Source organism: Bos indicus, chromosome 3, assembly GCF_029378745.1.
Source record: "Bos indicus isolate NIAB-ARS_2022 breed Sahiwal x Tharparkar chromosome 3, NIAB-ARS_B.indTharparkar_mat_pri_1.0, whole genome shotgun sequence".
Taxonomy (NCBI): domain Eukaryota; kingdom Metazoa; phylum Chordata; class Mammalia; order Artiodactyla; family Bovidae; genus Bos; species Bos indicus.
In genome coordinates, this window is record NC_091762.1 from 22,042,600 (window position 1) to 22,058,893 (window position 16,294).

The following is a 16,294-nucleotide window of genomic DNA, read 5'->3' on the forward strand; positions in this document are numbered from 1 at the left end:
GTTAGGGGTTTGAGCAGGTCTCTGGGCCTGCTTCTGCGGGCAGTGGGCGGCCTGATGACCCATCTGGCCACAAGAAAAGCAGCCAGAGCCAGGGACTCGAAGCCGACCACTAGTTTTATCCCGCTTTTGTTGTTGTTACAGTATTTCTTTGACTGTCTTTCCTTGTAATGCCGCGGCCAAAGTTATGTCTTGAAGGGCCGATATCAGCACAAATCCGTATATAGTCAGATAAGCCTCCCTTTTTCCTGTAAGGTCTCAGGGCAGCTTGACAAGCCGAACTGGCATTCTCATAAGCAAGCTGTTTAGTCAACACCATCCCCGCCTGCTCATCCCCTATCATTTTACCAATTGCCTCAAGCAGGCGGGCAACAAAATCCTGATATGGTTCATCTGGCCCCTGGCGAATTTTAGATAAATCTTCAATCTTTTTATCAGAATTTGGAAGTTTTTTCCATGCTCGTAGAGCCGCAGCACTAATCTGAGGGTAGGCTCCAGGCAAATAATTGACTATTAGTGTCTCGATATTCTCCCTCTCCCACCATCATTTCATAAGTGGTGTTCAGTCCCTGTCGCCGATTGATATCAGCTGTGATCCCACACTGCTCAGCAAACTCAGATTTCCATAGTAAATAATCTCCTCCAGATAAACAAGCCCGAGCAACCTGTTTCCAATCATTAGGTGGCAGATTTTGATTTCCTAAAGCCTCTATAATAGCCTGAGTAAACGGCGCAGTTGGACCGTATTGTGCACAAGCCATTTTTAACTCTTTCAGTTGCTTAAAGGGCAGCGGCTCATAATACCTCTGTTGTTGAGCATTTTCAAATACTGGATAGATTCCTGAAAACCCGGGAATATGTTCTCCTTCTTCATTAGCTCGCTTAATCGCTTGTTGAAGAGGAGATAATAATATCTCACTTTTAATTTTTATGTTTTCACCGGGCAAAGAAGCAGGGATAGATATAAGCTCTTGCGGTTCCACGAAAGGTGGAGGTGGATCGAGTCCAGCAAGAACCGAGGGAGGATATGCTGGAGGCGCAGGCTGGCTGGAGTGGGAGTCTCCCTGTGCATCCTTTTTTACTGCTATAACAATCTTTTGAATTAAATTATCCAGCTGTTCTTCAGAAAGCCCTGAATGCTTTAATTCCCCTTTTCCCAAGGGGGATTGCATGTTAACCATCATCTCCCAAGGCATATCCTCTCTATGGTACTGAGCCGCTTGTTCATTTAACTCTTCCTGTTCATCAGAGCTTAACACATCATCATTCCCTCCAGCCTTACAAGCTGTTCCCTCAGGCACAGCATAAAGCAGCTCAGGCAGAGGGGTGGAAGGCTCTGCAACTTCGGGTTCTGTGGAATCCCTGAGAGCCGTCTGAATTTTATGTCCCTCATGTTCAGGATCCAGACAGTCTCTTATGAGAGTCCACAAAGAAAAAGCATCCACAGGAACACGACTGGGACCATGTAAGGAATAATATGTCTGCAATTGTTTTCCTACCTTTTCCCAAGTTTCCAGACTAACTGTTCTTTCCTCTGGAAACCAGGGACAAACCTCTTCTATAAAAAGTAAAAACTTCTCTAGCTGTAACTTATTTACATGAATTCCCCTACCTTTTAACATAGTTTTCAACATATGTACAAATAACTGGCGGCTATTGCCTTGTCCCATGATTTATTACTCTTGACAATCACCCTCCCTGCCCTTTACTTTAATTAATTAGGAATTCCTCTTTACTTACCTCAATCTTGGCGGGCAGTGGCCGTCGTTGCGCTCCGATTCCTGAGTCCCTGTTTCGGGCACCACCTGCCGGTGCCAGCCGGCAAAGTCGATCAGGTCCCGAGAACGTGCATGGCGGGGCTAAGAAAGAAACTAAACCAAGAGACTACAACAAAGACGGGGTCGAGAGGTTCAGACACGTCTCCACGAAGGGACGCAGTCTGACACCAACTTTATTCAACATCTTATATTTATACAGAAAAGCGTGAGAAAGACAAGACAGTTGACATTTTTTCTTGGTTGACCTATACATCTTACAAAAAGTCACAAGAAATCTTGAGAGCATGGGAATGGCACCCTGTTATTATTTCTTACACCAGATAACATTTCCCTGTGTGTGAGAAGTTTGCACAGAACTCCAGGTGCCTGCAGTAAATAAGCGCCTAATCTCTGGGGTGGCGGGACAGAGAGCTATGTTTGCAAGCAAACACCCTCAAGGACTGAGGCAGCTCCCAGAGCTGTGTCCTTCAGACAAAGGACCCTGTTCTAACGGGCAGCTCCCCGCAGCTTGCAATAAATTTCATTCTGAACCAGTGTTACTAAAGTGTTTTAATACAAGCTGGAAGATGACCAGTGTGGGTGATGAATATCGAGTTACACGTGGGGAGTATTTGATGTGTTGTACCCCAAATCTTACGCCCCAGCATGCTTCCATGATGCATGGAAAACACTCAGAGGTTTTCCTCTGGGGTCATATGGAACCTTGAAAATTGACCAACTGTATCTTTTCTTGGTAGAATGATATTTCAAAGTAGACCTTTACTTTCTTTTCCAAATTCCTTTCCTAGTCTTCACCTAAGTACCTTTCTGGGCTTTCTGAATTCCGGCTTTCACTTGGGTTCAGTTAGCATCTGTATGGGTAACGTCATACTTAACAAAGGGAAAAACAACTATATAAGGGAAAATAAATAAATACCAGTGAGGTGGTACAAAACAGTATTACAGCTTAAGCTCAGGACTTACATCTCGTATATCCTGTTTAATCTATAGACTGTGTGCTTCAACACAGAAACTTTCCTATTTCCCAGCATCTTTCTTGGAGACTGATGTTGGTCCTCACCTGTGAGTGTTGTTGCAGGTGAAGAAGTCTGGAAGCCGTGTCACATTCCTGCTTGTGGACAAGGAAACTGACAAGCACCATAGCGAGCAGAAGATAAAAGTCAAGAGAGAAACAGCCAGTTTGAAACTGCTACCCTGCCAGCCCCGTGTTGTAGAGATGAAGAAGGGAAGCAATGGCTATGGTTTCTACTTGAGGGAAAGCCCAGAACAGAAAGGTAAGGCACTTGAAGAGCAGAAAACTTGGCAGTGTAACCACCCAATTCTTCATCCCAGTCTGACTCCAGAGTTCCATTAGGCCCCCCAGCCCCCCAACAGGGTATCCGTAGGTTTTCATAGCAGAATTATAAGGTGGCATTTTGGATCTGAGCAGTAGCATGCCAGTAAATTGGCTCTCTGGGGGAAAAAAAAAAAAAGGCCCTAATTTGTTGCATGTGTTGTTTCGTTGTGGTGTAAATACTCCCACCATGTCTGATTTCAAGCTACAACATGCTGTCACAGAACGCAAAGTTGAGAAGTATTCTAATGAGCTGGCGTGCGACAGCGCCAACACACCACTAGATCTGAGGCAGGGGTGTGGGTGGGGATCTGGGACATGAATAGAACCAGGAGTCTTTCTGATCCCCTGTAATTCAATAAGAATTAAGGTCCTCCTACACAAGCTGAATACATTAGGAAAAAAAAAATGTACGTTCAGGCCATGAAAACTGTTATTCACCCAGAAGTTGCCATTTTCTTTCCATCATATATATTTACATTAATTTATGAAACATTAATTTGGCTTATATGGCATAAAAACATCCTCAGGATCTTTGAGAATATCAAACGAATGTGGTAAGAATTCTTCAGTCAAGAAGACCCCTATTTACTAGAGGAGATAAGACACATATGTCCATAACTGAAGGTAGATGGTGAGAAACATCTTAAAACAGGGCAGGTAAGATACTGTGGAAATTCAATGTTGGAGCAAGTTTTTCTCACTAAAAAGGTATTGGGAGGCCTCAAAGTAAAGGTAGCACTTGAGCTCTGCCTTTGTAGTATGAATAGAATTTGGGCAAGTTGATGGGGTAGGGACAAGTAAGTCCAATCCATGAAGATAGGATTGTGTGAATAAAGCAGGAAGACACAGGCTCAGTTTGACTGCCATTTAAAGTGTAGCACAGAAAATCAAGTTAGAAGGGTCAGTTGGAGAGACATATGATGGACTGTTAGTGCATGTTGAGGAGTTTAGACTTATTTTCAGAGTTGGTGGGGAGTTATTTTTTGAACAGTGTAAGAGAGAAGACAAATTTAAGCCTACATTGTCTTGGGGGCTTTACACATCTCAATTACTCCTAATAATTTTGCAAGAATTGCTGAAATTGGGGACTTGAAGAAGATACAATTTTTATATGGTCAAATAGCTAGAATCAAAATTAGGTCTGTTTAGTTCCAAAGCTCACACTCACACTGTCGCGCTGGGGACTCGCTCAGATGTTGCATCAAGATGAATCTGAAGGCAGGTCTGTACTGGAGAAGGCAAACAAGGAGGGGAGAGCAACTGGTAAGGTAGCAGTTTAGGAAGAATTCAAGGCAGGAATGAATACAAACTGAATTTCAGGTAGAGGAACTAGGGCTCCAGAAGAGATGTATAAAAATATTAAGGTAGCACTGAAGGACTTGGCTGATTAGACACAGGGAGTGGGTGCTGAGGAAGATTCATGCTACGTATCAGTGACAGGAGGATGGTGCTCCCACTAACAGGTGACCAAGAGATGCCAAGCAACTGCTGGAAAAGTGAAACTAGAGCTTGTTAAAACTGTATGAGGGGCAAAAAAAAAAAAAAAGGGCGAGAGATCTGAAGGTTTCTGGTGAAGATGGTTTAATTCCTGAAGACTCAACACCCATCTGTGTGGCATGCACTCACAAATCCATTCACAACTGAATTTGCCCAACTGCTACTAAAAGGCTAGCTTGGGTTTCCTGGGGTCTGAATTCTTTGGTTTTGTTCACCATTCTTCCCATCCTCTCCTCCCCTTTTTTATGGCTTCGCTTCTACATAAGCATTCAAGTATGCACACTGACTTCCTGGGACTTTGCTGACCCTTACTGCTTAGCATGCTGTTTTGTCAAGACTGAATCCCAAACACTTTTAGTAATAACATTCTTTTAAGACCCTTTCATTATTAATGACTGGGTTTATTCCTGGAATGAGTTCTGACCAAAGAGCGAGGTGGATAGGATGTGTATAGATATCCTAGGGGGAAGGACAGGAGTTGTACTCAGCATGCCTTTTATACCTATTTTATAAGGGCTTTAGGCCCCAGCAGAAATCCCCCAGTTTGTTTTCTAGGGATCTTTCGGATAATTCTATTTAATTTTTTTTTTTTGGGGGGGGGTGGGTAGGTCAAATCATCAAGGACATAGATCCCAAAAGTCCAGCAGAAAAGGCTGGCTTGAAGAACAATGACCTGGTGGTTGCTGTCAATGGCAAGTCTGTGGAGTCCCTTGATCATGACAGTGTGGTGGAAATGATTAGAAAGGGTGGAGATCAGACCTCTCTGCTGGTGGTAGACAAAGAGACAGACAACATCTATAAACTGGTAAGTAATACAAGGTCACATATTCATGACAAGGTTGGGTCCATTCACTCATGCCCTCAAACTTTGGTTAAGTTACCACTTTGATCTTCATACTGGAAGAGGCATAACATCATCATTAAGGCTGCACTGAAGCTCAAATTGGTAGATAAGAGAATGTGATGGGTTCATGAGGTTTAAGTCCTTGGAAGTAAGATTTTTGAAAGAATTTGCAAATATAACTCCAGAATTTCTCTTGGTGACCTGTGAAAAATCTATGAACAATAGCCTGGAAATAAACAGATATAGTCCTAACTTCCCCAAATAGGGAATGACTGGATTTTAATCTATAGACCAATGTGTTCTATCAATCCCATGTAAAAGCCTAAAGAATGTGAAAGTGAAGTTGCTCAGTCGTGTCCAACTCTTTGCGACTCCATGGACTGTAGCCCACCAGTCTCCTCCATCCATGGGATTTTCCAGGCAAGAATACTGGAGTGGGGTGCCATTTCCTTCTCCAGGGGATCTTCCCCACCCAGGGATCGAACATGGGTCTCCTGCATTATAAGCAGATGCTTTACCATCTGAGCCACCAGGGAAGTCCATAGGGACTAGTTTACAAACCCTTAGCAAGGGAGTAGAAACATAGATTCACCAAGACCAAGCTGTGTCAAACTAATCTTATTTCCTTTTATCTCTTAGTCACAATAGCTATTGTCTGCATATTTTAAAGTTTTTTATAACACATTTATCACAAGAACTGAGGTTCACTCTAGCTTAGCAGACATTCAGGGGCCTTCTAAAGTAGCATCTGCCTTGTGGGGTGTTGGTCACAAAAATGAACAAAGATGAACTTGTTCTATGTGATATACAATAGAAGCATCCAAAGGCATATAAATGATATAGAGGGAGGAATATTATGGATGGTAGAATTAGCCTCCTTCAGATTAAAAAAACCTGAAGCTTAGAGAGACTAAGTGATTGGCTAAACTCACCCATTTTAGCAAAGACTGAAGTCAGTATGTGAAAGCAAGTTTTAATTTATTATGCCATACTCCCTCCCAGCACATTCTGAATAGATATTTCAAGACATTTGTGTAAAGAAGACTAAAGAGTGAACTGGATGATAGAAAAATTAATGGGTTTTTAGCTAGTTGAACAACCACACCTAATAGTACTTGATACTGGACCAAATGTCAACACGAACAGATGTTTAATAGCATGCTGTTTGTTCCTAAGCTACCATATTATTAAATGTGGTTGGAGACATGGAAAACATATTTAATATACTTAAGTCATACAGATGACTTAATGTGTTGATGGATAATTACTAGAGACTAATATTTAAATATCTAGTCAAGATAGAAGAATAAAAACTAGTAAGTTTAAAGTTTAATCAGGAATATATTTCAAGTACTAAACTAACTTAAAAGTAAATTGTATAAATTTCAAATGATGAGGCCTGAACTGATGACTAAAGAAAAAAATGCAGAAAACTTGACGACACTCTAAGTAGCTGCCCCTACCAAAAAAACTCAATTTAAGGTTACATTAATTGACACTTGGCTTTTGAAGATGATAGTATTACTGTTCTGAGTTGATCAGACTATACCTGAAATTACCAGTAATGTGATTTTGGGTAAATTACCCTCCCTGTGCCTGTTTCCTTCATTGTAAGGTGGGTGTATCTATGGCAAAGGGTGGTTATTAAGTGTTAAATGAGTTGATCAACAATGAGTCCAGTCCTGGCAACCTCACTTTAGGCCAGTGTCAAGAAAGGTAACCAGGGAAGAGGTTTTGTAAGACATTATGTGAATATTTGGTTTGAATAACCATAGGTTTTGGGGAAGAAAGGAACACATTGTCAAGAATTTAAAAGGCTAAATGGTAACTATGCAAGGTAATGGATCTGTGTTAATTAACTTGATCGTGGTAATCATTTCACAATGTATATGTCTAGCAAATCATGATGTGTATACCTCAAACATATACAACTGCAACTGTCAGTTATACATTGTTAGAGCTGGGAAGATACATGAAGCAAAAATTGATGAAATTGAAAAGAGAAATACAATTCTACAATGGTAGTTGAAGACTTCAATAGCCCATTCTCAATACTGGATAGAACCAGACAGAAGTAAGGAACTAGAGGACGTGAACAATGCAAACCAGCTAGATCTAATAGTCACACACAGAACACTCTACCCCACAATGGAATACACATTCTTCTCAAGTGCACATGGGATAGTCCCCATAATAGACCACGTGCTAGGCCACAAATCAAGTCACAAGAGCCAAATGATGGAATCATCCCAAGTGTCCACTGACAGATAAATGGATTTAAAACAAATAATACACACACACACACACACACGAATTTGAAAGGCTATTACATGTGGGAAGTAGACTTATTTTTGAGGTGTCCTACGGGGCACAGTTTCACCAAGTAGAGAAGGCATAAGGAGCTAGCTTTTGGCTTAAAGACAACCAAAGCTACCAGGAAAAAGCTCTGCAGAGTGGGAAGCTCCCAGTTGGAGGTAAAAATCAAACAGAAGTCAGAAGGTCACTGCAGTAGCTGCTATAAAGGGAATTCAGGCATCAAGTCCTCTTCATGCATGCTTGCTTGTGTGCTTGCTGAGTTGCATCCGACTCTTTGCAACCCCATGGACTGTAGCCTGCCAGGATCTTCTGCCAGGATCTTTCTTGACTGGAAATGGTATTTTCCAGTCAAGAAAATGAGTGAGTTGCCATTTCCTCCTCCGGGGCATCTTCCCAACCGAGAGATCAAGCCTGCCTCTTCTGTGTCTCCTGTACTGGCAGGCAGGTTCTCTATCACTAGCGCCACCTGGGAAGTCCCGAGTCCTTCTGATGCCTCCTAATCTTATGACAGAATGACTTAACTATAATTTTAATGTTTTGATTAATATGAGAGAAATTGGATCTAAAAAGATGCCTGTCTCCATCCTCTTCCTCCCTCTTCTCTTGCAAAGTAAGTTCCATAGAGGGGTAGGTACATGATGGTTGGATCTTTGATATATATATCAGCGAATAAAACAAACACCTAGACCAGTTCTTGGCACATACCAGGCACCCAAATATTTGAATGAAGAATGAGTAAAGACTCATTACTGTCCTCTGCCTCAAGATTAGCTGCTACTGTCAGATACAGTTGATCTGCAGTGATAGCAGAAGTATTTTCGCATGTGATGAGTCACTCTGACAATTTTCCACATTTTAAAGAGAAAGAAATGTGGGAAGATTTGCAAGTACAGCATTGAAAGATCTGCGGTTCACTGAATTGGGTAAGTAGGAGGTTCTGTGCTAGTGCTACTCTTTTTAAAAAAATTTATTTTAGGTTGTGCTGGGTTGTGGTGTGCAGGCTTCTCACTGTGGTGGCCTGTCTTGTGGAGCACAGGCGGTAGTGCACGGGCTTCGGTAGCTGCAGCTTGTGGACTCTAGACAGCACGGACTTGAGTAGTTGTGATGAACAGGTTTGGTTGCCCTGAGGCAGACAGGATCTTCCTGGACCAGGGATCAAACCCATGTCCCCTGCACTGGCAGAAGGATTCTTATCCACTATATCATCAGGGAAGTCCTGTGCTGGTGCTACGCTTGTTTAGAAAGAAAGATGTGGTCTTGGGGTAAAACAGATGATACTAGAACCCCAAATCCAGTTTTAGCCAGGTTGTTGAACAGGAAGCAGGAGATCATAAGCCTAAACTCTGCAGGCTGGCTAAAGGTGAAGATGGCTATGGCTTTCACTTAAACGCGGTTCAGGGTTGGCCAGGCTCAGCTTCAATTGCTTGATTTTCTACTCATTGCCTAACAAATGTCCTGTACACCTGTGGGCAGTAATTAAATTGCTGATCCAAGATCTTACCATATCCAAATATACAACTATATAAAATATATAACTAAACAAAACAAAGCTTTAATTCTCTTAACTAAAACCCACAGTCAGCTAAACTCTTCATTCTGTAACAAAAACTAGTCCTATGTTTCCTGTTTCTCTGCCTTTTTATGTTTAAGACCATCACTGCCTTCTTCACGTGGACAGTCTGGGAGTTGAAATGGATTAGAAGTATTTAAAGACAGTGAGGAGTCTGGATGGGAGGGAGTTTGGGAGAGAATGGATACACATATATGTATGGCTAAGTCCCTCTGCTGTCCACCTGAAACTCTCACAACATTGTTAACCGGCTATCAGATCAGATCAGATCAGTCGCTCAGTCGTGTCCGACTCCTTGCAACCCCATGAATCGCAGCACGCCAGGCCTCCCTGTCCATCACAAACTCCCGGAGTTCACTCAGACTCACGTCCATCGAGTCAGTGATGCCATCCAGCCATTTCATCCTCTGTCGTTCCCTTCTCCTCTTGCCCCCAATCCCTCCCAGCATCAGAGTCTTTTCCAATGAGTCAACTCTTCGCATGAGGTGGCCAAAGTACTGGAGTTTCAGCTTTAGCATCATTCCTTCCAAAGAAATCCCAGGGCTGATCTCCTTCAGAATGGACTGGTTGGATCTCCTTGCAGTCCAAGGGACTCTCAAGAGTCTTCTCCAACACCACAGTTCAAAAGCATCAATTCTTCAGTGCTCAGCCTTCTTCACAGTCCAACTCTCACATCCATACATGACCACAGGAAAAACCATAGCCTTGACTAGACGGACCTTTGTTGGCAAAGTAGTCTCTGCTTTTGAATACGCTATCTAGGTTGGTCATAACTTTCCTTCCAAGGAGTAAGCATCTTTTAATTTCATGGCTGCAGTCACCATCTGTAGTGATTTTGGAGCCCAGAAAAATAAAGTCTGACACTGTTTCCACTGTTTCCCCATCTATTTCCCATGAACCAGCTATACTCCAATGCAAAATAAAAAGCTTAAAAAAAAAAAAAAAAAAAAAGACAGTGAGGAGTCTAGCATAGCAGAGTATCAGCTAATGGTTATATCAGCAAACAGTAAAATAGAGTACAACAGACACAGGACTGGAGTGGGGAGTGGGAGCTGCAAGTAGTAAATGATTGGAATTGACTTTTGTTACCATATGTGACTGTGTGAACGCCAACTTCCTCTACCCACTCCCCCAACTGATTGCTGCTGCTGCTGTTGCCAAGTCGCTTCAGTCGTGTCCGACTCTGTGCGACCCCTGAGACAGCAGCCCACCAGGCCTCCCCGTCCCTGGTATTCTCCAAGCAAGAACACTGGAGTGGGTTGCCATTTCCTTCTCCAATGCATGAAAGTGAAAAGTGAAAGTGAAGTCGCTCAGTCCTGTCCGACTCTAGTGACCCCATGGACTGCAGCCTACCAGGCTTCTCCATCCATGGGATTCTCCAGGCAAGAGTACTGGAGTGGGGTGCCATTGCCCAATTGATCACTGTAATTCAAATAGTGACAAAAATATCATCTCATGTTTCACTTTCTCTAATGTGTCTAAGGAGCTGTGAAGAGTTCTGAAGACCATCTTACTGAGGGAAAGGCCCAGGTGAACCTCCTCTGCGTGAGGTATTGGGCAAGTCACTCAATGTCTTATAATCTCCCAACAGGGAGACTGCTGACAATTTGTTCAGTGACTTGCTCACTATCATGGAATTAGAACAAACTAGCAGTTCTGTTAGATTTGGATCCTTGTACAACATTCTGTGCTGCTCTTATTTTATGTGTATGTACATTTGCTTACATGTTTATGCTCATTATTCTGTAACTAAGCTCAATCTTCCTTTATACCTTTTTTGTTTGGGGTAGTAGAGATATTTTACAGCCCACAACCAGATGTATCTGGAAGAGGAGTGGAACATAGAGGATACCTTATAAATTAAACCAGTACATTTAATAAAGTGTGAATTCTCATACTTATCATTAATGTTTTTTCCACTTTATTTTCAAAAGGCTGGCTTTTCTCCATTCTTCTACTATCAAAGCCAAGAGCTGCCTAATGGTTCTGTCAAGGAGGTTCCAGCTCCTACTCCTGCTCCTCTGGAGGTCTCAAGCCCAGAAACTACAGAGGAAGTAGGAGATCATAAGCCTAAACTCTGCAGGCTGGCTAGAGGTGAAGATGGCTATGGCTTTCACTTAAACGCGGTTCGGGGTCAGCCAGGCTCATTCGTCAAAGAGGTATGGTGAGCTGGGTCCAGCAGCCCAGCAAACACGGCCACAGTGAGGACAGTCTCAGTGCCTCCCACTCACTAATGGCTCAGTAAAAAGATTACACCAAAGGCCTACACTGAGGGTTTCACTTGGGTTCAAGTAAATACTGGTCTCATACCCTTTACGATAGCTATGAGTACATCAAAGTTCACATCATTTGTTTCTGAAACATCTGTGTGTCTCTTTAGACATTTCAAATTAAATAAACACAGTGAGTTGACATGACTGTGGTTAACAGTCATTACTAACAACTCTTATCTGGGAGTAATACCTGTTTACTTCTGTGTGTCTGGGATAATGCCATTACCCTGCAGGGACAGACAGACAGAAAACTATCTCTGTAGCTCTCAAGTTGGGAATGAAGAAGGGGGACCTATGGAATCTAATGCCTTCACCCTGGAAAGCACCGTATGAGAGATACACAACAGGATATTCAACCATTGTGAACACTATTCTTTTGAGTAGCGCTTATGAAATTGTAGCTTTAATAAGCAGAAAGCATTAGAGCACCATTTTAAACTTCTGTACCTCAAGGAGAAATGTCTGTATTCTCAACATGACTCAGAATAAATTCTCAAAGCCCTCATCTCTCCTCTGAAGAATTGCTAGTCTAACAGTCTGTGGTCTCTGTTTGAAGTGGTAACTCAGCATTCTGCTCACAGGTGCAGAAGGGCGGCCCTGCTGATCTGGCTGGGCTGGAGGATGAGGACGTCATCATTGAGGTGAATGGAGTGAACATGCTGGATGAGTCCTATGAGAAGGTGGTGGACAGAATCCAGAGCAGTGGCAAGACTGTCACACTCTTAGTCTGTGGAAAGAAGGCCTATGATTATTTCCAGGCTAAGAAAATCCCTATCGTTTCCTCCATGGCTGATCCGCTGGATGATGACCCTGATCCTGATGAAGGAAGGCTGGAAGGATCAGAGCAAAACTCACACACGGCAGAAGAAAGAGAACGAGTGAGTGGTGATACATTGCTTTTAGTGATCTAACCAACCAGAGTATGGTAAAGTCCTTAACAAGTGCACCATGTATCTACGTTTACCACAGGTTTCCTAAAACACTAGAACATTACAGTGTAAAGAGAACGAGCAAATTCAGTTACCATGGGTGAGAGGAGGTAGTTTAAGAATAAACTTATTTTTCATAGCATGGAGTTGACAGTAACTTATCAAAATTATAATGAAAACACCAGAAGAACCCAAATCAGACTATTTACATACAAATTCTGGAATTGCCATTTATTACTCTTGGGTAATAGGCTGGGTAATTTACCAGCCTTGGGTAACAAGTAATAGAAGATAATGGATTTATTCTCTGTGCCTCAGTTTCTCCACCTATAAAACAAAGATAATTTGTAGGATTGTTATCAGGATATATTAAGACTGTTGAAGTCTTTGAACAGTGCCTGGTTCATGGTGAGCATGAGAATGAATGGTGGTGGTTAGAGACAATATTCTTTTTAAAATAACTGGCAGGTATTCAAGTTTCATTACTGGGGAAGAATAAACATTATTCTGTTTGTATTTCATTTAGATAAATTCCTTGACAAGTCTCAGTTTCTCTTCATAGATGAACTTGAGGTCCAAAGGTAAACTATCCAAGTTCATAAAGGAAATGTATGACAAAGCCAAGACTCTAAATAAAAGTTTTACATGTTTTTCATTACATTATTTCTGCAGATTGGTAATCTAAAAAGCAAATACTCATTTTTAATGAATACAAGCTATCTTAGTCTGTGTGGGCTGCTAAACAAAATACCATAGACTTGGTGGCTTATAAACAACAAACATTTATTTCTCACAGTTGTAGAGGCTCAGAAGCCCAAGATCACGGCACTGGCAGATTCAGGGTCTGGTGAAGGTGTTCTTCCGGGTTGCAGACTGCTGACTTCTGGCTTGCCTTCATATGGCAAAAGGAGCTAAGGAGTTCTGGGAGGCCTCTTGTAAAGGCCTGATCTGAGTCATGAGAGCTCTGCCCTCCTGACCTAATCACCTCCTCATCACCTTGGGAAACAGGATTTCATCCTCTGCACTTTAGGGAGATACAAACATGCAGACCATAGCATACATGTTGCCATTGACCTTGTATCCTATATTGTTTCACAAAGAAAGTATTCTAGATGTCTTTAAAAATATTCTATAATAAGTCTATAGAAAGTCAATTGTAGTACTATGCTAGTTTATAGAAAAGAAATATGTATATATATATATAGATATTAAAAGGAATGTGTCAGGGTCGAACAGCAAGCTGGAAATGAAGCCAAGTGCAGAATTTGGTCACCAAGCTTCTCATAAGTGACTCTTCTTCCTGACTCGAGAAGTGCAAATCTAAAGCAGACCATCCATCTCCTTAAGTTCACACTCTTACCACTTACACATCCTCTGTTTCCTTTTGCACAGGCCCACAGTACAGCCTCTCATTCTTCTTCCAATTCTGAAGACACAGAGATGTGATGAGAACAAGCACTGGCTTTGGCTGACCGCTGTTTCTGGGTATTTAATAGGAATCCTTTCCCAAGGAATGAGCGGACATCCATTTACTGTATTTGTTAGAGAAGAACTCCTTGGAAACCAGTTCATCACATGTGATTGTCTTCTGCTGTTATCTGTCTCAGGTGTGGCTACTGCAGAGAGCTTATTTATGGCCAACTTAGGAAAAGTTAATATACGAGCCAGATGCTTTTCATGCGATCTCTTTCAACCTTCAACTTAACTACTCTTCTCTGTTTGATGTTATTTCTTCTATAGGTTCCCAGAGCATCAAAGATGATTCATAAATCTGTATATGTGAGAACTGCTAATTAAGGTATCTGAGCAGATAAGCCTATTAAAACTATGCTTTCATAAGAATGTTGTTGTTGCTGAAATAAATGCCATTAAAAATGCCTTTTGAGTATGCTTGAATTTTCTCTGTTGGCTGATAGAACCTTAATAGTGCTTTTGTTTCTGGTAAATTTTTATGTTTTAACCTTCATTTTGCCTCTAGAAACCCCGAACACAACAAAACTCAGAATAAGATCTCAGCAACAAAGAGAGACTTCCTGGTAATAGAATTCAAGATTTTCTTAAATTGCATTTCTTAGTGTCCTACAAATTTTCCACAAGCTTCCTATTACAGATGAAGACATTGAGCTCTAGGACAGGAAAGTGACCTATTCCAGTTAAGTTATTCATTGTTTTATCCCACAACTGGCAGATGAAAAGAAAAAATGAAATATCATCAGTGACTTGAATTTGGAGTAATTCACTCTTAAATAATACTAGTAAAGTGAAAGTGAAAGTTGCTCAGTCGTGTCCTTTGCGACCCTATGGACTATACAGTCCGTGGAATTCTCCAGACCAGAACACTGGAGTGGGTAGCCTTTCCCTCCTCCAGGGGGTCTTCCCAACCCAGGGATCAAACTAAGTTGAAGGGAAATCAAGAAAAATGCCATACTCTGACACTGGTACACTGTTTCAGTTGCACACCACTCCTTCCCCAGCACAGATGAACTTTCGGTTATTTGAAGGGGTAAGGGGCTGGGGAGGAGGGCTGGGACGCTTGACATCGCTGACAAGCGATGGTACCAAGCTATCCCTGATAGAATGACAGTAAGGCCCAAGTGTTAACAATCTCTGATTTTAATGATAGTCAATCTCAAGGGAAAGTCATAACCTCCTCCATGGGATCCTTGATTTAAACAGAATCTCATGTGTTTAACCAGCTACCTTACATTTCTCTTACCCCAGAGTTCCAGTGTATTTTCTCCCTTTAGCTTCTTGGCTCCTTTTAGCCCCACCACCTGACATACTCCACCAGCCTCCAACCAAACAGGGTACTTTTGGTTGAGTGCTAGCTTGAGTTACTTCTCTCTCTCATACAAATGAGAAGCTGAAGCTACTCATGATTACAGTATCATCTGAGGACAAAGGCGTAAGCTGCAGGTAGAATATGCTACCACAGCACTATGTTGTTTTAAAAATATTAGGCCCTGGCCCCTCCAGTTTTTCCCTCTTATATCCAAATTCTGACACCACTGGCTTCTAGCAGTCTGTAATAGGCATGAGTTCAAGGTGCCATATGCTTCTCTGGTGCCTGTTTGTGGGCCAGATAAAGGAAGAGTATGCTGGAGAGAGCACTGACCAGGAAGATGACATCAAACCAACGGTGATAGAAGTTGAACTGCAGCTCTCCAAGGACTTCGGTGATGATGGTGCGGTACTCCAGAGGCATGCTCATTCGGATCAGCAGCACAGATGAGACGAAGTACATGCCCTGTAGGTCAAATGAAGCCAGAAGGGGCTTTGAATGCAGTAACAGACAAAGGAAATTGTTACAATATTAAAAAGTTGAAACATTTCTGGTATTTTACGGCTCTAGACATAAAGCTAGTTCATTAAACTTACCATTATCTGAGCTAATAGCAGGACAATGACATTGGAGGACTTACTGCTGGAGATGGCATAAAAGAACTGTCAAGAAAGGGAGGAGAGATGATTATACGGTACTTCTAGATTCCTGTGTCAAAAACATTAAGTAGTATAGTTAGCATGTAAATAAAAGTGTTTTTTTCCATGCCACCATCTTGTATAGAACCGTTCGTAAGATTAAGGCTATAAATAAGACATGTAAACAGATGGCCCCAAAAGGATCCACTTACAGTTTTCCCATATGGATAAGTATGGGAAAATATCACTACAAACTAGTAGCATCACTACTAGTGATGCTTTGTAGGAAGCATCACTATGAACAAAGCTAGTGGAGGTGATGGAATTCCAGTTG

At 41.9% G+C, this 16,294-nt stretch overlaps 2 protein-coding genes and 1 non-coding gene across 7 annotated transcripts in view; 1 reads left to right on the forward strand and 2 right to left on the reverse strand.

The window, feature by feature from the left end:
- PDZK1 (PDZ domain containing 1) overlaps positions 1-14,418 on the forward strand; it is a 63,344-nt gene extending 48,926 nt beyond the window's left edge. For 3 of the 4 annotated variants that reach the window (XM_019956675.2, XM_070785787.1, XM_019956676.2), the window contains exons 5-9: positions 2,854-3,049; positions 5,217-5,413; positions 11,273-11,497; positions 12,193-12,489; positions 13,933-14,418. In XM_019956675.2, the coding sequence (XP_019812234.2) occupies positions 2,854-3,049; positions 5,217-5,413; positions 11,273-11,497; positions 12,193-12,489; positions 13,933-13,986 (969 nt within the window). In that variant the 3' untranslated portion in view covers positions 13,987-14,418. The remainder of the gene's footprint in view (positions 1-2,853; positions 3,050-5,216; positions 5,414-11,272; positions 11,498-12,192; positions 12,490-13,932) is intronic. The other variant, XM_070785788.1, reaches the window with a different exon arrangement.
- The window catches only part of GPR89A (G protein-coupled receptor 89A), a 59,203-nt gene continuing 44,800 nt past the window's right edge, over positions 1,892-16,294 (reverse strand). The window contains exons 13-15 of one of the 2 annotated variants that reach the window (XM_070785790.1): positions 15,919-15,984; positions 15,656-15,787; positions 1,892-13,564 (exon numbers count right to left, since the gene is read on the reverse strand). In XM_070785790.1, the coding sequence (XP_070641891.1) occupies positions 13,553-13,564; positions 15,656-15,787; positions 15,919-15,984 (210 nt within the window). In that variant the 3' untranslated portion in view covers positions 1,892-13,552. Of the gene's footprint in view, positions 13,565-15,135; positions 15,788-15,918; positions 15,985-16,294 lie in introns of those variants that run through there. The other variant, XM_070785789.1, reaches the window with a different exon arrangement.
- TRNAY-AUA (transfer RNA tyrosine (anticodon AUA)) lies at positions 5,917-5,988 on the reverse strand. Its single transcript has one exon. It is a non-coding gene; the product is annotated as a tRNA-Tyr (tRNA).